Source organism: Ochotona princeps, chromosome 5 (assembly GCF_030435755.1).
Source record: "Ochotona princeps isolate mOchPri1 chromosome 5, mOchPri1.hap1, whole genome shotgun sequence".
NCBI lineage: Eukaryota > Metazoa > Chordata > Mammalia > Lagomorpha > Ochotonidae > Ochotona > Ochotona princeps.
This window is the reverse complement of record NC_080836.1, coordinates 15629803-15654739: the sequence shown is the minus strand read 5'-3', so window position 1 is coordinate 15654739 and position 24937 is coordinate 15629803. Positions and strand designations below refer to the sequence as shown.

The window sequence follows — 24937 nt, the reverse complement described above, 5'->3', positions numbered from 1 at the left end:
AGCCTGAGCTTAACTCATAACAGCTTGGTGCAGGTCTTCATTCTTTCTATACCGCATGCAGCTGAACTTGAGTGTGACAGCACCATTTTAAAGAAAAATATACTTGAAATGTGTGAAAGAAGCATTAAGACAATTGGAAGATTCATTAGACCAAGACAAACTGAGCTTCCAAGAAGTAATTTGCATAGATATGCCACTTAACGTATCCCTGTGTTTCTTCATCCATGACCTTTCTAATTTATTGATATATGGGTGAAGAAATACTAGCATTCTTCTCTTCAAAGTCACCTTGTCTTCCTGTCTTTTAATCTTATTAATAGATTTCAGTGATCACTAACTTCAAATGTTTGAGTTAAAATGCATTTTAAATATTTTAGTGTACAATCTATGATCTAAATTTATAGAATGTAATTGTAACTGCTCATCTTCATTGAATAAGATAGATACACACAAGGCTTCTGCATGGATCAGTAAGTACTGATTCAATAGTCTTAAAAACTACCTGGAATTTTCTTTATTTGTGTTGTTTTATAAATTCCTCTGGGTCAATAAAATTGTGGAATTAAGGAAAAAGAAAGGGACAGGAAAACAGACACACACATGAAATAATCTTATAGTGAGTGAATATCACAGAAAAATTAACATGTTATACATTGAATAGCTAAGAGATGACAATACAAGAAACACTCTAAAAAAGATTATATATTAAAGATTGTTTGAGTAGAAAACGAGTTATGGCTATAGAAGACAAATCATGGCTTTGTTTTGAAGTCAAAGGCAAAAGCCTGTCCATCAGCTTGTTTGCTCCATTTGAGGAAGGCAGGCCAACTTTGGCTTCGCACTATGGATTGCAGTTTGCACATTTTGTTTTCCAGCTTGTTTTGATTGTTCTTTTCTCCACTAAAACTGAATAGTCACCCTTTCCTCTTCTGCCACCAGCTTCAAGTCAATGAGCTTCCTAAACTCCTGTGCTCAGGCAAGGAAATTTAATTATGTAGAGACTGCTCTGTCAGGAAAACTGATGCATAACATATACTTAATTACAGCTTTGAAATTTTAATCATTTATTTTCCCGCAATGATAAATGACTTTCATAAACATTTTGTCAGTTATCAATAAACTAATAATGAGATTGGATAGTGAAGGAAAGGATAGCTCAAATCAATCAAGCATTGAGAGAGTATGTGTAAGAGTGGTGGGGATGGGGAAGTCTGGTTGAGTGGAGGTTAAAGGAGCAGAAATAGAAGCCCGTGGGGTTTATGAACAGTTGCATTCATAATTTCAACTCTCTCTGCTACAAAAATATGCATATGAGTAGGCATGATGATGTACGGAGTTAAGCCACCACTGTGATGCCCATTTCCACTTCAGAGTGTCATTTTCTGAGACCAGCCACCATTTCCCATCCAGTTCCCTACTAGTGGATTTAGGAGACAGCAGATGATGGCTCAAGTACTGCAGCCCTTGCTAGTCACAAGGGAGACCCAGATGGAGTGTTTAACTCTTGTTTTTGGCTTGCTCTAACTGTTGTTACAGGCATTTGAGAAAAGAATCAGCAGATGAAAGCTTTCTCTTTCTCTCACTCTGCCCTTCAAAATAAATGATTAAATTTTCAAAGTTGTAATTAAGTATAGATAGATAGATAGATAGATAGATAGATAGATATTTAAAGAAAAAAGCAAGAAATATGTGTGTCTATACTTTTATGCTATTGGGGATTATTTAACTGAAATTCCTGGGCCAAGATATTTTGGTAAATACAGATTTCTATAATTTTTTTTCTTTTTTTCAAATACTAACTTGTTCCAAGAACTGTAACAATGCTTACCTCAAGTGTTCACTTCCTACACTGATGTAATTTCTCAGTTTTAATCCAATCAAACCTTTCTCACCAATGTGTGTTAATTTTAACCCCATTTTTTTATTCACCTCTGTTTCACCTTTTTTTTTGGCCTCAAGCCACTTAAATGTATATTTCACATTTTCTGGCACTTCTGACATTTAAGTTTGTATTTAATGATTTCTTGCCATGGTCTTAGATATCTGACATCTTAGAATACCATCATTATTCTAGTTCTAGCTCTAGTTATAATGCCTCTGATGAAAGTGAATCCTTTGCAATGGAGCCTCTTAACAGGAACATTACTGTGGCAATAGAAGATGTAAATTATAGTCCCAAACAACTTACTAGAGTGATCACAAATCAGTGATCAATTGTGACAGAAGCTGAGCATGTGATAATCTACATATGAAGTCTGATGAATCACTGGAGTTAAAAAGGACAGAGTAAGCTTACAGGAAGAGGGTTCCAATGATATTTTAGAGGAAGATTTGTATTTAAGGAGAAGAGAGAAGGTGTAACACCAAGCAAAAGGGATTGAACAAAAATAAAAAGACGGAAAATATTTCTAGATAAATGATAAAAGTATTGTTGAATCGTGTATCCATAGTAAGTTTAGCATTATGGATTGACTCTTGTCCAATATGTTTTTGGAGGGATTTCATCCTTTGCTTTAAAGGGGAGGGATTTGACCTGGACAATACTGCAAACAGGAGGTTAAAGATGAGGCTTCCAGGTAGCTTTCTTTAACAAAGAAATCCTGAGAATTTCCCACAGGATGTTTCTTAAGAACTATGGCCATGGACCATCTGAAATTTCTGGATTGGGGCAGGGTTTAGTCTATCTGTTCAGATGTGTCTCATATAGAAGTGACTAGCTTTGTTACCCTGACTGGCTGCTTGCTCATGCTTCCTACCAATGTAAACCTGAGGCAAAAGCAGTGGCCTGTATGACTGAGGTTCCTGTGGCTCAAATGGGAGAAGCAAATTGACTTCCTAATTCCTGAGTCCAGCCAGGCTAAATGCCATCTATTGCAGGTATTTGGAAAGTGAACCAGCCCTCTCTCCAACTGCCATGTCGGCACTATGCTTCCAAGTACATTTTTCTTCCCCCTTTTCCAAGTTTAGATTATGGAAGCAAAGTTCACTGAGTACTAAACTGAGAGTCACAAGTCATTGTGAGCAATTGCTTTCTCCTATTTTAAGATACCACCTGATAATTATTTGTTATTATTTTTCTTTTTTTGTGCACAGGGTAGTTTGCATATATCCTCTCTTCTGTATGTCTCGGCTTTACTTTCACTTCTAGACATGGCAGATCTGGATTGTTGTGAGAATCTTTTTAGGTCAGCTCATGCTACTCCAGCTACTCAAGTGAGAGTTCTGTGTTCAGATCTGATCTTGCTGCACTTTGAGCTTAAATGTCTCCATGAATGGAAGCAGTCATGAGTGCCACTATTTCCATAGTGATACCAACACAAGCCTTATTTACATCTGCAATCCTACAGGACACTGTCCCCAGCATTCCCAATGGTTTAAAGTCCCTTTGTGCATTTTGAATAGAGTGTATAATTTCATCTGACTAACAATCATTGCATAATAGAATTTTCACTTATGTTACGGCCAGATACATGGAAAGATTTTGTTGCTTAAACCTCATAGTCTGTCTTACATTTTCTCCAGTCAGACTTAATGGCCAAGTGTTACTTAAGCAAAACTTAGGCAGTGCACACATGTAATAAGGATATAGCATCCATTTGCTTCTAAGGTTTGGATTATAGTATATTTAAAGAGTAATTGAAAGGTGGAATGATTGAGGTGGTGAGTGAGGGCGGAGAGTGATCTGCATGCTGGCTCCCTCCCTTAGGTGGCTGCAGCAATTGGAGCTGATGGGCTGAATCCAGGAGTCCAGAGCTCCACTGGGTCTCCTTAACTAAGTGGTAGGGATCCAAGTAGTTTGGCTGTCTCCTGCACCTCCACAGGCATACGAGGTGGGAGCTGAATCAGAAGCAAGAACATCTGGATCCTGAAGTGGCACTTTAGCATGGGATGCCAACAGTCAGGCTTCAACTTAGCTAACTGCATTGCAACACTGGCTGCTAGGCTATGATTTTCAACCACAGTATTTAAAGTTAAAATCTTGACTTCCAGTATTTAGAAAAAAATTGAAAACTACCTGTGCATAAGCTCTTATCTGGAGCTAAAGAGCATCTGCCCCTTTGTTTTTTTACAGCCAGACTACTCCATCTGTCCTATCCTTGCCCAAGCACGTTCATTCTGACTCTACCTACCCAGCCCTTTAAAACATTTAGGATTTGGATCCTGCCCCTGCCATGGACTACAAGGGACTCATCTTGCTTGATTTACTCTAGCTAATATGGGGCAGAAAATGCAGTCTGTGTCCTAACTTTATAGTATCTTCAGTGCTTACTATGGTGCTTTTCACGTAGTGAATGTTGGACAAATGAGTTTTGATGGAAGTGAATGATGTATTGCAATGAGGTACTACAGCATGCTCACAAACTCTGTGAAAACAGGCTTTTGTTTTCTTTTTCCTCAGTTTGATCAAGTGTCTTATTTCTTGTGTAATTGGCCTGTGTAGCCTCCTGCCTGTTTACTTTCTGTGTTTATCCTACCTTGTCCAGCTGTTCTGTTCCTACATGTCAGGATTCATAAATTTTAATGTCCTCTGTCCTCTGGTGTCAGAGATGCATGCATGGGCCTCATGGCTGAATAACAGCAATAAATAAACACTTGTAGAAACTACTTCTGCATCTTCCTAGTTCAATAGTAATTAGTTTATTTAATGTTTAGGTAATATGTGGCATTATTTATAGTAATGAACTTCCCAGAACACTAATTTGAAACCGTATCAAGTTGAAACTAACTAGAATTATATTAATGTCTGGAAGCAGGGTTAATGTCAACAAGGTTTCTCTTGTGGCTGTGTGAACACTCTAATTTCTTCACATGTGACCATGAGACAATTAATGACTTATCTTAAAAGGGATTTGTCAGAGACATCCAAGGCCCTTTGATGGAGTCTCAGGAGTCTTAATTTTTCTGCCTCACCTGGGTCTCTTTGCAGCATACCACTCTCTAAATGCGGAGAAGGCTCAACAGCTTGGGCCTTTGCAAAGATATTTGGAAGCCTTCCCGCGGTGTGTACTACATACATAAGCTGGAGAGAGAACAGTGATAATTAATTAGGTGCCAGACAGGATAATTGTAGAAACTGTAAAAGATACTAAAATGGTGTTACTGGAGGCTTAGACACACCTTTGAGAGCGTGAGGTTAATTTGTGTGAGAAACATTGCATGCAGGTGGATACAGAGAAAGGAAGTACAATTTTTGTCTAAATAATTTAGACTCCAAACTGGGACACTTCCTGCAAACACACTCTTGTTGCTGAGATAATGCAAGAACTCAGAAAGGGGGCCTCTGGGACGCTGTTGATAGTGTTTGCCTTTTTTGTGACCTTGAACAAGATTAACTACTGGAAAGTTAGAATTTTCTAATCCCAGTAGGATACGGTTAAGGACACTGCATTTTTAACTACTTTTTAAACAATAGACTTTCTTACACCTTCCCCTTGATAATTTCTCTAAAGAACACTACAGCTCCAGACACTATCATGCTAGGAGAGATGACCTTGTATCTTCAGTGTCTCTGTAAATTCCCCACAGACTAATTTCTATCAACTTTCAATACACAATAAGCTGATGAAAGAGAAACACACAGAGAAAGAGGGATTGGCTTGTCTGTATTGCAGAAACAGTCAGGACTATTGAAAACTGTGATAACAGCAGGATTCTTAGTCACTGATGTTGTTATTGTCCTTGCTTTTGTCATTATTGAAATAGTTCTTTGGAACATGAAAACCAAGCAGGCTGGCCTTGTACCATAATGGGTTAAGCACTGTCTGTATCCCCAACATTCTAAATGGATGTGGGTTTGAGAACTAGTTGCTCTACTTCTAATCCAACTCCCTGTTAATGCAGCTGGGAAAGCAGCAGAGGATGAGCCAAGTGTTTGGTACTTGCACTAATATGGAAGACACAAAAGAAGCTCCTGGCTTCCGGCTTTGGACAAGTTCAGCTCTAGGCATGGAAGCTGTCTCCCTCTATCACTCTAACTCTGCCTTTGAATAATTAAGCAATTTTTAAAACTGAAAATCAAACTTGTTTTTTTTTAAAGTACATATGTGCATATTTTGAAAGACACAGTGAAGGAAAGAAAGGGAAAAACACAGAGGTAGACACACACACGCAAACACACACGCACACAAATATCATTCATGTATTGATTCACTCCTCAAATGGCTCCACATTGATGGCAGGACTGCTAAGGGACCCATGATCTACGGGACACAAGCACTTGGGCTGACTCAGACACATTAACAATAAGCTGGACTAGAAGTGAAATACCTGGGGACTCAAACCAACATTCTGATATAGGAAGCAGGTGTGACAAATAGCAACCTAACCCCACTGATCCCCAAACCAAACTTATTAAGATTAATTATTGGCAATGCTCACTTTGATGTTCTAGAATATCTTATAAAGGAGAACTTGGAAAAAAATTATGGAAAGGTTGACTCCAATGATAAGCTTATTTTGTGCTTTCTGCACCCCCCCTCCAAAAAGAGAAAAACACATGTGATGTTTTCATATCTTTCTTTCTACAATTTTTCAGAAGAATCCTCATATAATGATTATAGAGATGACTATGTAGGCATTATTCTCTGATCATGATTTTGTCACCGAATGGTATGGCTTCCTAAACACTTCGTTCTCTTGTATGTCTGGCATGGGAATTTACAAACTCTGCCATTTCTCACACTAGTTTCTAGTGTTCAATAAAACATACAGCAGATATCTCCTTGGACTTGACTGTGATACTAGGCCCTAATAGAAGAGACTGAAAATCAAAATGGTGTTACTGAAGCCAAAATTTCATACCCTAAACCACAGCTAAACTCTTTCTCTGATTTTCCAAGAAACCAGAAGAAATAAGAGAAAGCAGCTAAGTTTTCCACACAAGCCAGTTTGAATTGGCTTTGCAATGAAGTTCTGCTTTAGTCTTCACACATTGTGTTGATCGGTAGTAGACTGACGCTAGCCAGCTCATTTGTTTCAATATTCTGTGTTTTTGTCCCTGACTTGCAAGGCAAATACCTTAGAAGTGACCTTTAGATCCCGATCTATTCTTTTTAATTCAGTCCTTCTGTCTTTATAAGCAAACATTTCCTGCTTACTCTTTCAAAGGATTTTTCCATTTTAAGGAAGGAAGTGTCTCATCCTGAAATGAAAAACAACGGGAGGGCATTTTTTCAGTGAAGATGCCTGTATCCCACACTGGATGGAGGGCTTGCATTGGTATTCCAGATTGTAATCCCAGTCCCAGCCTCCCAGCCTCGCAGCCAGGTAGACCCTGGAAGGCAGCAGGAGATCTCTAAGGAGTTCAGTTCCAAGTGGCTTCAGTTCCCAGTGGCACCTTAACACACTGTACCAGGATGTCTGCCTGTCCGAGTTTTCTGTATTTAATATAATGACACGCACCCTTCTCCCAGTTTTTCATCTATATAATCATACATGCCTGGCGTGCATATGTGCAAATATAGAATGAAATTGATAATGCCATTATGCCTATGTTATAATGAAAATACAGATTTCTTTATATTTATGCAAGATGAATTTATAAATTTTATGGAATAGCATAGCTAAAATGTACTTCATGGATGCAAACAAATGAGTTTTATTCATGTTTTTTATAGTGTATATTTTCAACAAAGTTTCTAAGTTTACTTGTGTCTCTAAGTGATGTTAATTATTTTTATTAATTTTTTAGGACAATAATTTCTCTTTTTTTCTAGGTAACCTTCAAAGCCTCAAGACATTCGGTTTCACCAGATTTAAAATATGTTCTTCTGGCATATGATGTCAAGCAGGTAAAAGAATCAACTTCTTTCAAGAGGACATTTCTTTGTGCTGCTCGCAGTTGATGGTGCATAGTTGTACTTAGCCAACTATTCAGGTAGGGAAAACTTTGCATGTCTAATAGCTGGAGAGAAACACTGGTTACACAAGAGAGGTTTGAAGGCAGTGCTTCTTTGTCCATTTCTGGTTAGCAAATAATTGAAACAGTTGGTTTGGTCTTTGAGTTGGTCCACGTCAGGCTTTAGCAAATGCAGCAGGTGAGGGCAGCTGGACGATTCAGTTTCAGTCTTTCTGTGTCCTTGAATGTTTTCCTGTGCCTTTTTTGTGTCAGGCAGTTTGCTGTTGTCTGTGCCGGAGCTGTAGTGTGTGTATATGTTGAACAGGGTTGAGGAGGGATTGTTAAGAACTTTGTTTCACATTGTGGTCAATGGACTCTGGTGGCATTGGATATTAGGTTTTGTGGCTGTCATTATGCAAGTAGGACAAGCAAAGAAATTAATTCTGAGCAAATAAAACCTTCTAATTGCAACTAATGCTTAATTGTTCTCCTTCAGTTCAAAATTACAATTAGAGCAATATGTATGGCTGTTGAGCAATTTGTACTTAGATATAATTTGCACAGTTAAAGCAAAGTAAATGTTGGAATGACAATCCAACAGATTAGTTTCTGTAGAGAGGAAATGATTGGAAATCATTCAAGAAAGTTTTAGGAGCTTTACGATGGACAATAAAAATTTATGGACTTAAGGCCGAAGGGCTCCTTAAAGGCTTTCCAAGTCTTGAGACACGTGGACTTTCACGGCTCAAAAGACATATTTGATGCTTTATTGGAATACATTCATGTGTATGCTCTAATTGTTAGAGTTGCTTATTTATTTTTTTCATTGAAAAGACTAATTTATATTGACAGAAACAGGAACACTGTAACCCAAGGTGGCTTTCTCCTATTACATAACAACTATTGTTCTGATTCTTTTTCCCAAACTTTGCAATGCTTCATGTCATATTTAGTCAGCGGGACTAGTAAGTCACATTTCATTAAAAAAATAGTTTTAAGAACAAAAATATTAAAATACCAAAAAAATGTTGTTTGAAATGGCATTATTCATTTTGAGGATTAATACAGTGACTACTATATAAATAATAGTCTTGGTGTTTGAAAAAATTTTCAATGTAACAGTCCAGGATGAATCTAGCAACCACACAGACACAGATTGATGGATGAGAAGAGAGAACTAATAAATATATGTTCCCAAATGTGCCTGATTTGGGAGAAGCTGCAAAAGTAATTCCATGGAGCAAAAAAAAAAAGTCTGTTCAACAAAGAATGTTTGGGCAATTAGATACCCATAGACATAACAAGGCAACCAGTAGGTTGACCCAATCCACACATCTCTGACATATTCCAAATAAATAATAAATTTAAATGTAAAATGTAAATTTGTCAATATAGAGAGATAAACAACATAGGAAAAATGTTTGGGTTGTTACTCATCTCTGCCCTGAAAACACCGTCCTTGAAATGAAAACATGGACTCCGTGAGAGGCCTTGTTGTGGAGACTAAGATACAAGCTATGGTTTAGGAAGAAGTATTTGCATCTCACATAGTACTTGACAATGGATCAGAGTTCTGAATCAAAGAACTCTCAGTTAAAAACAGGAAACAAAATAGAATGATAACTGCCTCAAGAAAGCTAGACTGGCTGTGCAATGCACAGGCCTGTTAGACGTGAGGAGACATTTTACTAGAGCAACGGAGTAGTTGGCAAAAACATCAGCGGCCATCCTGCAAGATACAACTATGATGACATACTACAAAAATCTAGGAAAGTGACTAAAACCAAAAGAAACAGTGAAAATGCCGAAACTGTGACAGTATGCACAGAAGCTGGTGCTATTGGGGAGATATATACATATATCCCTTATATATATAATGTATGTATATTATATACAATATATAATATATAACATATAATACATAATACATGTTATATATACTATATGATGTATGTATATATATACTATATGATGTATATATACTATATGATGTATGTATATGATATATATATTATATATATATAAAGTTGTAGCTGCTCTGGAAGATTTTGGTAGTTTCCTGAAAACATGAATGTACAACATGAAAATTTGACAACTGAATTTATCTGAAAAAAAAAGAATATGTTCCCATAAAAATTGTACAAAACATGTGATTTTATTAATAACAGTTGCTTCTTTAAATAGTCATCCTCAGTAGATGAATGGTTAAGACTGTGTGGCACTTCTGAAAATCAAGTGAAACAACTTCAGATGTAAGAAGCAACCTGGATGAATCTGTAGCATTTTGCACAGTGAGGGAAAAAAATTCATCCTGAATATAATTGTTTATAGCATTTGTTTGCGTACCATTATAGAAATGGTGGAATTGTGGAATTGGAGGGCAGGCTAGTCCATTCCAGGGGAGTGCCAAGTGGCTGTTTTTATTATGGCGCAGTGAGAAATGGCAGAGATAGACGTATTTAGACTACAATGTGGTTCCACATCCTGTTAGGAATCATGTATTCTTTGCAAGTTTTTGCCATCAGGGTACTTGGACTGATCTGTATTTATTTCCTACAACTTTATGTGAAAAAATAATTACCCCAAAATAAGACATTTCAATCATGAGAAGCTGTGATTGATGAAAATTTGTTAATAAAACCCAGCTTTTTCTGTTATATCCAACACACAAATTATGCTAACATTTTTGAACTCTTAGGCCCCAAATACATAGATTAAAGAGGTGAGGATTTAATTCCCATTTTGATATTTAGTTTTACAGGAATTTGATATTATAAGAAAAGGGGACAGGACAAAGAGGAGATAGTATAGGAACTCAGAGCCAGAACAAATGTTCACAGGAAAGTAATGTGGAGAAGTAGCTGGCTGCCCGTGTGTACTAAGGAATAGGGGAACCCAGGGTACAAACCAGACTTACTAAGAAAGCTGCGGCCATGCTAGCAAGGGCATTGCTGTGTTGTCTTGTGTAGGCTGTTCCCCGGGGCTTTTCCAACTGTTCTTACTCACGCAACTCATGGGCTTTGAATGGTAACAGTAGAGGTGATTCATGCGTCCAGGGACTGCAGTTGAACTGCTTGAGGAAACTGACTTGGGAAAGTGTCCCTGTGGGTTGGCGCCAGGGGTCTTATAGGCAGGGAGCTGAAATCACTCTCAGACTCTTTACCCTAGCTTCATCAGATAGAATATTCATAAATTTGTAGATGATAAAAGTTGAAAATAAAAAAGTGAAGGATTATTAGCCATAATTATTATTATTATTATTTTAAATTATTTTATCCCCGCCTATGTCAAGCAATGTGCATTTGGGAGTTTTTAGTGCTTGCTTTTGGAAAAGTTGATTTACTGTATATGAAAAGTGATCCTTTACTGTGTAACTGTATTGTCTGCTCATATCTGACAGTATTATTAATGGCCTTACTCAATCCACAGAGACTGACACTGCTTTTCCATCTTACTTTTAAATACTCATTTTTTTATAATGTTAATGTTATCTTTAAGAGAAGAAAGGTTAAATATAAAGTAGAAAGATAAATAAACTTTGAAAATTTTGGGGAAATATATTAAGATGAGTGAATATAATTAATAAAAATACTAGCATATACATGTAGCTCAATTTTCATATTGTTTTTGAACCTCAGAAAAAATAATGTATGGCAGAACAATCACCACAAAGGAGAAGCTATTTTAAAAGATTACAAAATGGAAAACACTACTTTTCTCAGTCGTACACTGTTTCATTCAGTTTAGTTCTTTTGTCACCTACCAACTACAAACTATTGGGCTAAGCATTACACAATACACATGTGAATGAGTGTTTTTATGCATGTGTGTTTGGGTCTGTGCGTATGCTACACAAGAGTGAAACTTCTTCAAGAAATGTTTGAGGGAGGAATTAAGAGAGATGTTTTATTTTGTTGCACCAAGTGTTTTGAAACGCATGCATAGTCTTCAATAGTATGCATTTCCATAACTCTTTCAAGTACTTTCATAAAAATGAATGGCTATTTATATCCACTGCATGCAATACGGTATGAAGAGACAAGTGAGCAGTGATATGAAATAACAAAGTGTCCACCCCAGTGCTCATGTTGGCGAGGGAAGATTGTGGCTGGAAGAGCAGACAGACACAGATGGATCGAAAAAATTCCAGATTAGGAGAAACAAGAACTTTAGGGAAGTTACATAACGTATTGGAAGAATAGAAGTAAATTCAGATGAATTAAACTGGCAAATCACATTGAACCCAAGTTATAGAAGAATTTAAATCCTGCCTTATTTGATGTAGTTTTACTGAGATAGCAGTTTGAAGTCACTGACCATGTTAGTGTTAACAGATCCTTTGAGCAACCTCTGTTAGTCACCTGTGAATGTAGCAGCCATTAACAATGTTGGAAAGAAAATTAAAATTAAAGTACAAACATAAGAAAAAGAAAGCTATCATGCATTCAGTGTTGTTCTAGACACTATTATTCTAATTACAAACTCAAGAAAATTAAGTCTCAGAATAGCTGGGAAAAGAATGTATTGGTTTGCAATTGAACCAAGTAGGCTAACATTCTTGGTAAATGGTGTTTTATTCTGTTTTTAAGATGTATTTATTTTTATTGGAAAGTCAGATTTACAGAGAGAAGGAGAAAGAGAAAGAAAGGCCTCCCATCCTCTGGTTCATTCCCCAAGAGGCCAAGAGCTGAGCTAATCTGAAGCCAGGAGTCAGAAGTTTCTGTTGGGTCTCCCATGTGGGTGCAAGGTCGCAAGGCTTTGGGCCATTCTTTACTGCTTTCCAGGCCAAAAGCAGGGAAATGAAAGGGAAGTAGAGAAGCTAGGATATGAATTAGAGCCCATATGAGATCCTGGAGGATGTAAGGCGAGGGCTTTAGCCACAAAGCTACTGATCCAGGCCCGATTTTTCTTTTAATTTTTAATTAGATTTTAACAAATTCAATATCATTTATGGATGTAATTCTATAAATGCAATGATCTTTTCTTCCTCTCTCCTTGGAATATGTTCTCAGTTTTTTTATGAATGATTTATTTTTTAACACTCCATTTGTTTAACCTCTATAGTCTTGCTGGATTTTTAAAAAATTACTCATATAATTTTTTGTTTTATTTTCATTTTTTGCAAATGCTACTAGCTTAAGGGACTAAATTATTCTCTAGCAGATTCAATTTTAGTTTCATTGTAACATCTTTTACTTTTTTTATGTTTTCCTTTGTCTCTAAACATAGGAAACTTCCACCAATAGCATCACTGTATGTCTAATTGTGTGTTATTTTGTTTTTGTATGTTTTCATGCAGAGATGTTCTGTTTTATTTTCAGTTGTTTATGGTGACAGGTGATCAAATCTAATCTTCCTAAAATGTTATGATATTGGAAAGTGTCATTAATAATTACGGTCATAGCTCAATGCCTAACAAACTCCAGAAAAAAAATTTTTATGTATTACGAGAAGGTGACCCAACATGACTGACAGGTGTAATCTGGGTCTGTAGGGCTACCCATGTCCCCAGTCTGGTTTTCCATGGCTGTGATGAAGGAAACAAGAGCACATCTGAGATTTATTATCTTGAAGAATTCCCTGCTGTAAAGAGAAATACCTATAACTAATGTACAGCTGATAACTTTAAAGTATGTAGCACTTTTTTTTTTGTTTAGAATCTGTCTAGATTTTTGCAGAAAGTTAGGTTATTCTTTTATTTCTTGTTAATCATCAACTTTAGTCAAATATCACTGCTTGGTGTAGGAAACATTTAGGAGTCCTTTTAATTTTTTTCAGTTAGCAACTCTCTTCTGTGTCAAGATTTTGTGGCACTGTTTTGATGTTTGCCACCATGGTTGTGCCTGAGAATTCCCCCAGGAACTAAGCATAAAGCCCATGTTAAAGACAACGTAATGGAAGTGAGTTGAGGACTTTGCAGACTTTAGACAAGGGAAATGCTAGAAATAAAAATAACAATAGCTGTTTTTACACTGCATCTACTTTGTGCCAAAGTCCTGACTTGTACACCTTTAACCTTTACAACTTGTCTTTATAGATGTTGATGCTATTCCTGTTGTGCTGATGAAAATAGAAAGGCTGAAAAGTTCCTACATGTCCTAATGTGGGTCAGGAGAAAAACTTTTCCTTCTGGAGCAGTGTGTCCCAGTTTCTAGTCCCAGCATCACATGTGGGAATTCATAAAAAAATGTCCATCCATTCTCTAGTTCCTGACCCTCACTGGGTGTGGCCCAGAAACCTGTGATGGGAGAAATACCACCAAGAGAATGTGGTGCACACACATGACTGAGAACCTCTGATAGAGGGGAGCCAGAGCTTTATAATGTGAGAGTTTAACTTGAGAACAATTCAGCAACCAGAACCTACCAACATACAGGGAAAGGATTTAGAAAACGTATCAATTGGATCTCTCTTTTTTGTAGTTTTTTTTTTTTCAATCATTTATTCCTGGATTTAATTTGCAACACTTCCGTTTCAACCTTAGACACTTTTCTGGCCCTATATATCCTTCAACATTGATACCTGATAGGCCCTGATTGTATTTAGTGTAGTGGATCATGCAAGGAATTTGGAGCAAAACATGTGTTTAAATTCAATCTATTCTTACTTAAATTCTTTTGCAATATACGTGAAAGGATTTTCACTATATTTGGAGGATCATCTAATGAATTTAGATAAACTGAACACCACAGTGCTGCTTTTGCAGTCTCTCTCCTGTCTAAGTGGCACCACTGTCTGAATTCCAGTAGCTTCAGTTCATGTTGCCTTTCTTGCGTAATATGCTGATAGAGCCATACAGTGAAAATGCCATACAGGATAAATGCATATCATCCTCTTTTGTCAATCTTGGGTTTGTATAGTATACTTGAATTTTTTCAATAGTTGTAGGATAAATTGTTAATTTTTGCACCACAGAGAATACCAATGTGTATTATACTATGAAAAGTTCACAGGAAAATAAAACTAAAAGAAATTTTGTACCAAAACATTTATTTGAATGTGTTTAAATACACTATACATAATGAATGCATATGATGTATAGATGAATCAGTTTTTGGTTACTCTGATCATAATGACAGCCAACATCCAGATGAAGAATGTCGCCTTATCAGTATCACGGGAGTCCTGTCTACCCCATTTCTGTAATTCTGTTATCCTAGATGTATGGAGTACATCATGACTGGCATGATACATTTCAGTGAAGCAATATTTACAACTTTATACCAAACAGCGTAACATCACACAATTTTAATACTCTTTTAGTTATAGCAAATAAGAAAGTATGTGGCATTTGTCTTTTTGGTTTTAGCTGATCAAATGAGATAATAATCTCTAGTTGCGTTCATTTTGTTACAAGTTTCATGATTTCATTTTTTATGACTCAGTAATAGTTCCTCGAGTACATGTATGTGCATACTGCACATTTCTTTCAGTGACCGATTGATGTATATTTAGCTTAATTCATTATCTTAGAGCTATTATGAATTGATCTGTGGCAAACATAGAACTGCAGATGATGCTTTATATGCTAATTTCATTTCATTTATGTATATCCCCTGGAGTGGGACAGTGAATTCCTAGTGTACATTGATCTTAGATTTTTTCAGGAGTCTCCATACAATTTTCCATGATGGTTGTACAGTTTGCATTCTGAATTGTTAAGATTACAATTTATTCCTTCATCCTCCAGTTGGACTGTATAAATTCACATGAAGCTAACTTTTTGTGTGGCATTATTTCCTTAATCATTCTGCTTCTACTCACATCCTGCTGCTCCTTTAACATCCACTTCAAAACACAGAATGCAGTAGTGGGAGTTTTGCACAGTGGGTGGGACAGTGCCTGCATTACCCTCATCCCGTGGTGGGGGGCCTGCTTTGAGTGCTGCTGCTTCGCCTCCAACCCAGGTTCCTGGCCCAGCTTCAACTGTAGTGAGTGCCTAGAAAGTAAGCCAGTGCGTGCAAGATCTGTGTGGTATCAGTCTGTTCCTACGTCTTTTTGTCTCTTTCCGTGCGGCTATGCCTTTCAGATACTATGAGAGCTTTTTTAAATAAAGGATTGTATTAGAGGAAACAAACACACAGGGACTATGTTTATCATTTTAAATGTTCCAAGATGTTTGTCTTTTGAATATAATATTATGTTAGAGGAAGAGTTGCAGATGCTAACCACTTTAATTTAGTTTCCTGCTTCGAAGTTCCAGAACTAGTAAGTCCCATAAATGCAGCCCCAGTGTCTGTAGTCTGTTTCATTACACTATTATAATGAGAATATTTCTGCATCTCGTCTTAGATTCATTATTTACTCTGACATAGCTCTTCCTCATTGACTTGAAATACTGTCAGCTGGATTCTCAGCAATTTAATTGAAGGCAAAGTTACGTTATATATAAGTGTGTGTATGTGTGCGTGTGTGTGCATATATGTGTGTATCTGTATATCTAAATATATCAGCTGGCATTTATTGTATTTCTCCAAGCTTGCATGTTTTGTCTTTGATTTCTTTTTGTTTCTGTTTTTTTTTGGCAATTGTTTTTCAAAAAATACTGACTAGATAATTATAAGGTGTATATTAATGATGGACAAGTGAATTTATTTTTCAAAAGGAAAGTATTGCAAAAATGATGAAATGTTGCTGTGCTATAATGTTGATAATAATACTTGTGACTAACAGTTATCTTCTTGTATTGTGACATTGAACATTTTATAGTTATTCATTTATTTGATTTTTATTTATAAATGAAAGATTGAGCTGTAAAATCAATTATTTACATGCTAATCCAATATATTTTGAATTGGTTAGCCATTGTATTTTATGACAGCCTTGAAATGTCAACAGTGTTTTATATAAAATATATTTTCTTACATCTTTCACATTTAGTGAACATGTAAAACTGTACACCTTCAGTGGGCACAGAAAATATTTTACAACTGCACACAGCAGAACAAACTGATCAATTCAAGTATGGAGTACATAGAAGCAGACATATTTAAGGAAATCTCTTTAATTCTCACAGTTTTATGATTGCTTGGGTAGAAAGTACATATGAAGTGGATTAGATAACTATTCGACAATATCACCTTCTTAATTGTGTTTGTGACACAGAACTTAAAGTTACTGTTACTTCATCATCATTAGAATGGTCCTTTATACAGGCAGGTTAATAGAAAAGTAGTTGTCTTGGAGTGGAAAATTAGCAATTCATTTCAATCTCATTGGATGGAGGGAATAATACCTGTGCTGCATCTTCTGGATTGCCATCTATCTCCAAATTGGATGTTCTGAAGAATAAAATCATTGTGCATTCATTTCAGTGTAGATCCATAAAAGCCAAGCTCAGCAGACAAAGTCTTCTGTAATGATAAATATCTATTTTAGCTAAAACCTAATCACTGTAAAATGAATACCGCATGGACTACTGCTTGAAAAAGTAACTTGTCTGTAGTGAATTATCTAATTAAATCCTGGACTTAATACTTCAGTGCTCTAAAATTACAGCCACATAGCTAGGAAGTTGGTGGGAACTCCACAATCTGGCCATGGAGGTTTCAACATTGAGAAAATGCATATTTTTGAAGCTTAGCTAATATTTCAAATGTTCTCCTGAACGACAATGTGCAGGCTAACAAAGTGACTACTTTTGAATTTATGGGACTTGGAGTTCCTATGGAAATCCTATCTTCTCGTGCCCACTGAATGCATCTCTGTAGTTTCTGCTTCTGTCTAATTGCATTTTAGTTAAAGACTTTTATACAAAGATTTATTTATTTTAATTAAAGGATAGATTTACAGAGGAAGGAAAGACAGAGAGAAGGATCTTCCATCTGCTGGTCCACTCCCCAAGTGGTCACCACAGCATGATGTGTTCCTATCCAAAGTCAGGAGTCAGGAGCTTCTTCCAGGTTTCCCATGTGGGTGGAGTCCCAAGGCTTTGGGTCATCCTCTACTGCTTTCCCAGGCCACTAGCAAGCAACTGGATGGAAAGTGGATCAGCAGGGACAAGAACTGGCTTCCACGTGGGATCCAGCACATGCAAGGTGAGCATTTGAGCCAGTAGCCTATTGTGCTGGATCCTTAGTTGAAATCTTCTAAAAGAGAGAGAATACCATGTGAAACTGTGCTAGTGTCAATTTTGGCTATGTTTTGTTTGGCCAAAACAGAAGAAAACAAGAATGTTTTAGGGTGGAAAATAAAGGGAAAAAAGGTATAAATCGAGGAGCAAGGGAGGGAGAGAAACAGGGCAGAGTGGAAGAAATTTGAAACAGATTTTTGCAAGCCAGTTTTTACAAATTCTCCTTATTATGGCAAATATTAATGCACTTAGCAAATGTTTCACAAATTCAAGCACAGGCTTTGGAATAGCATTTTCTTCTCTGTGTATAGTGTAATCCGTACAGACTATAGTGAATCTGGAAATATTGACAAAAATAAAGACATTGAACATAGTGTTCTTAAGGAAGAAACACTGCTAATGTATTTGTTTATTTCAAAGCAGTCTTGCTTTTTGTCCTCAACGAATATATACATTTCTAAGTATAGGCAAAAGCATAATGTAGTTCAACACAGTTTATTATTCTGGACATTCCACCAAGAACATTATCCACTGTCTTCAGAATTTTTCAGAGACATAATTTTTCATTGCTCCACAATCATTTCAGAATGTTATAGAGTCATTAATTTATTCATTTTCTTCCTTTGGTATTTGAAACACTCTAATCCATCACTATAACAAAACAACTGTGGCATTGAACATCCCTGTATATAATAAATGTCTTTGATTATTTCAAGTTAATTAATGGCACTGGGATCACTAGATTAAACACTGTCTACACAACGAAGGTTCTTGAGGCGTATTGCAAAATGCCCACTGGCGAATGTATAAAAGAATGATTTTCCAATATATACAGGGAAGTCAAATTTGCTTTTCATTTCCTGATATGGTTTTAGAGAACACTGATGGTTATTTTAAACTAAAGAAACAAAAAAGTAATGGAGAAATTATCCATAACAAGCACCTAAGATGTGAGTGGATTCTGATTCCTCTACTTTTGTTGTAGCTGGAAGCTTTCTGATTCTAATGAACTTTCTATTTAAAGTATAGATACCTAAGCTCAAGGAATTGGGAAGACAAATGCTTTTTATGTTTTATTGTAAGACTTATCCATTTATTTATTTTTATTTGAAAGGCAGAGTTACAAAGAAAGAGAGAAAGAGAGAAAGAGATTTTCCATCTGCTGGTTTGCTCCCCAGAAGGAATGGCTGCAACAGCCAGAGCCGGGCTGCTCTCTGTGAAGCCAGGAGCTTCTTTCGAGTCACCTATGTAGGTGCAGGGCTCCAGGACTCAGGCCATCTTTCACTGCTTTCCAAGTCATAGTAGCAGAGAGCTGTAATAGAAATGAAGCAGCCAAGCCTGGCATTATGGCCTAGCGGCTAAAGTACTCGCCTTGCATGCACCAGGATCCTGTACGGACGCTGGTTCTAATCCTGGCAGCCCGGTTTCCCATCCGGCTGTCTGCTTGTGGCCTGGGAAAGCAGTCGAGGATAGCCCAAAGCCTTGGGACCCTGCACCCTTGTGGAAGACCTGGAAGAGCTCTTGGCCCTTAGCTTTGGTTCAGCACAGTTCCAACCATTGGGGTCACTTGGAGAGTGAGTCATCGGACAGAAAATATTTCTCTCTGTTCCTCCTCCTGTCTCTATATATCTGACTTTGCAACAAAAATAAATAAATCTTTAAGAAAAAGACATGAAGCAGCCAGGACTTGGATCAGCACCCATATGGGTTGCTGGTTCCACAAGTAAATTAACCTGCTATGCCATAGAACTAGCCCTTATATATTATTTATGTATTTGCCTTGCTTTTTAAGAAAAATCTGAATATCAAGTATTCCCTGGCACTGTGATAAAATATCACCAGAAATACTACTACTAATAATAACAATAATGAAGAAGAGTAGAGTTATCAAATAATGGAGTAAAATAACACTAGACAGTGGAGCTGAGACAGACATAGAACTACTTTTCTGCCTATGGCAGCCTTTTAATGGCAAAATATAGTAGAATACTCATTTGTATTTATGTATAAGTAGTTAATTTCTGCCAAAAGCATAAATGTTTAGTTTTACATATGATCACATATGTTTATACTGTAGGTATTTAAAACATGCTTAGTTCAGTGCAGACTTACACACTAATCTTTGGTCAGTTTGTGGCAATAGAAAACAAACATACTCTGGAAAATACAGTATTAACAAAAGACTATCATACTAATTCGTAAGATATTTAGTGCACACAATACTGTATTTATGCAAAAATAATTGTATTAACCAGTAATTTATCATGATTAGGGACTCTGGAAAGATTTGGTTGTACAATTGCAACAGGAGGTGTTCACATGAGTGACGTCAGGTGCAGAACCACAGCCGTCAGACGGCTTCACTGCCATTAGACGTGCTGCACTCCAATCGTCATTCCATTGCCTGGCTGGCAGTTTGTTCCTGCATGGATCTCCCTGCAAGATTACTTGTGGATCTCATTGGTAGTGTAACTGGTTTTCTCCCAAGAAGATGATCTAATGGGGCCACGTGATCTAATCTTGAAACTTGTGAGTGATCACTCACACGATTGTATCAAAGCCACTGTGACTCAGGTGGGGAAAGAATACCCCAAGTATAAAAGTCAAAATCTATCACTATATTTCAAATTGAAAAATGCAGAAATCAATAAATAAAAGTCAAGACTCTTGATAGGAAGTGGCTCATCAAGGCAGCTTTTGCCTCAGCATCAAGAAAGCCTTTCTAAAACTTGTGTGTTCACTACAGGAGCTGTGTATGGGAGAGCCGGTGTTCTTCCTTAGCTTTTAGAATTTTCAAGATGTGGGTAAATGTCCTTTCTAAGCACCAAGTGAAGAAGTCTTGAACCACTGAGCTATGTTGGAATTGTCACTTTACAATGTCTCATGGATCCAGAAAGGGAACAGTTTTTCCACTGAACATAGGAGTGGGATGACACACTTTTAAAGTAATTTGCCAAGTCTTTAAGATTTATTTATTTTATTGGTAAGTTATATATACAAAGAGAGGAAGAAAGAAAGGAAGATCTTCTATCCATTAATTCATACTCCAAGCGGCTGCAACTGCCAGAGCTGAGCTGATCCAAAGCCTGGAGCCAGGAGCCCCGAGCCCCTTCTGGGTCTCCCACACGGGTGTAGGGTCCCACAGCTTTGGTCCATCTTCAACTATTTTCCCAGGCCACAAGCAAAGAGCTGGAGGGGATTACAACCAGCACCCATATGGGATCCCAGGCATGCAAGGCAAGGACTTTAGCCACTGGGCTGTTGCACTGGGCGCCAATTTGTCAAGTTTGGAATCTTGTGATGATATAGTCTTTGAGGTTTTTTTTTTTTTTATGTTCAGAGTTTAGTGAGAATGTGCTGCCTATTGTCAAATCTATTTTGAAAGCCACCAAGTAGCACATAACTTTGCAGAACACAGTGGCAATTCTTACCAGAAATAGAAAAGCTCAAGTAAGAGGAGAAATAAGGAGGAAAACATTAATTTGCACACAGAATGCGGAAGCAGTGATTTCTGATTATACTGACACAGCGATGTTACGATTGCTAATTGAAGTTTACACTAATTAACTTTTAGCTGCTTTCATGGTGACTTTTTTTGAAAAGAAAAACAGTTAAAAGTTGTATGTGAGTAAATTAACGATCTCCCGGTAGTGTGTAATGTGCAGGGTCTCTTAATTAGCTAAATTCAAACACCTTAATGTTTCTGAGGACCAACAGAGTCAAGAAAATAATTAGTCATAAGGCCAGTAAATTCTTAAAAGACCTCAGCCAGAAAACAATAAAACTTACTGTGAAAAATCTCAATCTTAAGGACAAAATGTTCTGCTTGGATGAGAGGTTTTATTCACTGCAAAGAAGTAAGCATGCTTTGCTGTATTTAATCGTAGTTATAGTTAATTATGATTAATTTGAATTTTGACATATTTTGCTTGCCTTCTGCTCTTGAGCTGCTGTAGAATTCTTACTGCAATATATTATGTGTTCTACCTCAAACACCACGTAATATGGGTGTGGACACCACAATCTTGTGTTTATTTCCTGGATAAATGGACAAGTAAGGAGAAACAAACCCTGTTTCAGAGACAAAGGGAAATTTATTTTGTGTCACTTCTTATATTCCAAAGGATTTGTTTAAAAATGAGATATATTTTATAGGTGATGAAGAATGAGTTGCATTTGTGTAAACGCTGATCTTTACAAAGAGACAAATCATTTAAGTTATTCACACAATTCAGCAGAATCTAGCATTTGCATATATAACTTTGACTTACCTATAGGAATAGTGCTTACTTGGCAATGGCTTTCATTGTTTTTCTTTATTTGGTTGGCAAATTATCTCTATACATCATATTCTAACTGGAAAATCATCAATAATGTTCAGCATTGCTTTGTCATTGTTACTTTTGCCTGTGGAATTAAAGATTTTTCCCCTAAGATGACATATTTTTAATTACATTATGGTCATGGGTTTGATGCACCTCTGTTAAAGAGTTCAGTTGCATTTCATTCCCTTTGTCATGCTCCCAGTATTGTAGCTAATCGTTTTTTACTATTTTCACTTTACTTGAAAGCAGAGAGAGAGAGAATGAAAGGAGAGAGAAAGAGAGGAATCTCTTAATTGCTGGGCATCTCTTCAAATGTCTATACCAGTGGTGGTGAGGCACTCTCAATTGAGGGGTTAGAAACAGTCTGGTCTACCTGTGGGCTGCCAGGAACCAACGACTTGATCATCATCTCCTGTCATATGAGGTGTGCAATATCAGGAAGCTGGATCAGAAGTGGAGCTGGGACTTACATTCTGGCCTTCTGACATGCAGTGTCATTGTGGCTTCTTAACAACTTGTCCAAACAGCATGTGAATCATTTCATCTACATGCTTGGCAAGTATGGTAACATTACTTCTAAGAAGATATATTATTAATAAAATACACTGATTTTTAATCAACTCAATAATGCCATGAGACCAACATAATGGAATTCACGTTCGATTTGGTCTTCCGGATGTTTACAAACAAAATGTGTTTGCACTGATTTGTGTAGTGGAGGATGTAAGAATACTATAAAAGATACTGTGAAAGGAAAATTTTAATATTTATTGGGTACACTGAACATCATGACATTGCTGAAGACTAGACATTGGAGATATGAGTTAAAGTTATTTTGAATTGGAGCCATACATCCTAGTAATTCATTCATAAAATGAGATTTTTTTTAAGAAAAATCCTAAGCATTGTGATATATTATACCAAGATCATGTAGCCCATTATTTGTTACTTTATTTGGAAATTTAGGTTACTTTGAATGTTCCTCATTCTTAAGTTTTATTTGAAAGAGACAGCAGCACAGAGAAGGACGATCCTTGCTCTGCTGGTTCATTCCCCAAAGGGCCAAAATTCCAAGTTTGGGGCCAGGGCAAAACCAGGAACTAGGAATTCCATCATGGTCTTAAACACAGGTGTCAGGAGGCCAAGGACTAGGAGCATCTTCTATTACTTTCTCAGTTGCATTAACAGGAAGCTGGATTTGGAGTGGAGCAGCTGGGAATTGAACTGACGTTCAAGATGGGATGATAACATCCTGAGTGGGAGCTTAACATGGATCTCCCATGTGGGTGGAAGAGCCCAAACACCTGGTCCATCGTTTGCTGCGTTTCCCACTCCAGTAGCTGGGAGCTGGATAGGAAATGGAGTAGCTTGTAAATGAATGTAATGCAGGAAAGCCCATTCGGGATTCAATTGCCACAGCCATCGACTTTACCTAATGTGCTACAAGAATAATGAAAATAAATAAGTAAATAATATAACATATTAGATGATACTAAGGAATATAGCATCTTTTACCTTTGACTTTATTTTTTATATATATTAAACTTGAAAGTTACCAAAATAAGTATAGAAATTGCTGTGTCATAAACTCACCATCAAACTTTTCTGCATGGTGACATCCTGCGTAGCAGTAGGGTATCATGTAATCTCAGAAACTGAGTGACTCAACACAATGTTTACACATCTGACAGAGACTCACCAATTGTGTGCCTTTGTGTATGGTACCAGTACATGTTATCAGACATAATTAGACTCAAACACTGTGATCTCAACCATTGCAGATCTGACTATGCTTTTCCGCCAACGCGAAGGAACTCTCTTATGCTGCCCGTATATACCTACGCCTCATGTTTCCGTCTCTGATCTCTGGCAACCTCTGTTTTCCATCTCTATAATTCTGTGACCTCCAGAATAATACATAAATGGGATTATACAGTACATAATAATTTGAGATTGACTTTTATTTTAAAAGATCTTTTTAAAAGTTCAGAGGATTTATTTTTATTTGAAGGGCATATTTTACAGAGAGAAGCAGAGACAGAGAACAGGTCCTCCATTCACCAGTTGATTCCCCACATGACCAGGATGGCTGGAGCTGAGCTGATCTAAGCCAAGAGATAAATAAAATACAGGAGTTTCTTTCAGGTCTACATGTGCATACAGTGTTCCAAGGACTTGGTCCATCCTTCGCCGCATTCTCAGGCCATAGGAAGGGGGCTGGAGCACAAGTGGAGCAGCCAGCATTCTACATGGCAGCCGTATAGGATGTTGGTTCTGGCAGGTAAATAATTGGCTTGCTAAGTCACCATGCAGCTCCCAGCTTCTTTTATATTGTGTAGTATCATGTCTGGAAGGTCCAGCCGGATTGTTGCAGTTATACAGTAGTTTGCTTCCCTTTATTGCTAGGTATCTTGCAAATGTCATTCTTAAAAGGATACAAATTCCAATGCAGTGGCTAACAGTGGCACCTAAACATAGGCCAAATGAGGCAACAATAAATTCCTGTAAATATTTAGACAAAGAGTTGCCAATGTAACAGTAGCATCAAGATTTCTGTCCTTGCTAAACCTTTGCAGCATTAAGGAAGTGTAGCGTAGCTTCTGGAGGAAAGAGACAATAAAAAATTAGGAGAGGACATTTGTGCTAATAGGTGGCAGCTCTTGCTGTGTAAGTAAAGGCACTGCATAATAGTAGTGATGTAAC

At 37.0% G+C, this 24937-nt stretch overlaps 1 protein-coding gene across 1 annotated transcript in view; it reads left to right on the top strand.

The window, feature by feature from the left end:
- The window catches only part of DPP10 (dipeptidyl peptidase like 10), a 537944-nt gene that overhangs the window by 191962 nt on the left and 321045 nt on the right, over positions 1–24937 (top strand). The window contains exon 5 of the mRNA XM_058664194.1: positions 7716–7790. Within this exon, the coding sequence (XP_058520177.1) occupies positions 7716–7790 (75 nt within the window). The remainder of the gene's footprint in view (positions 1–7715; positions 7791–24937) is intronic.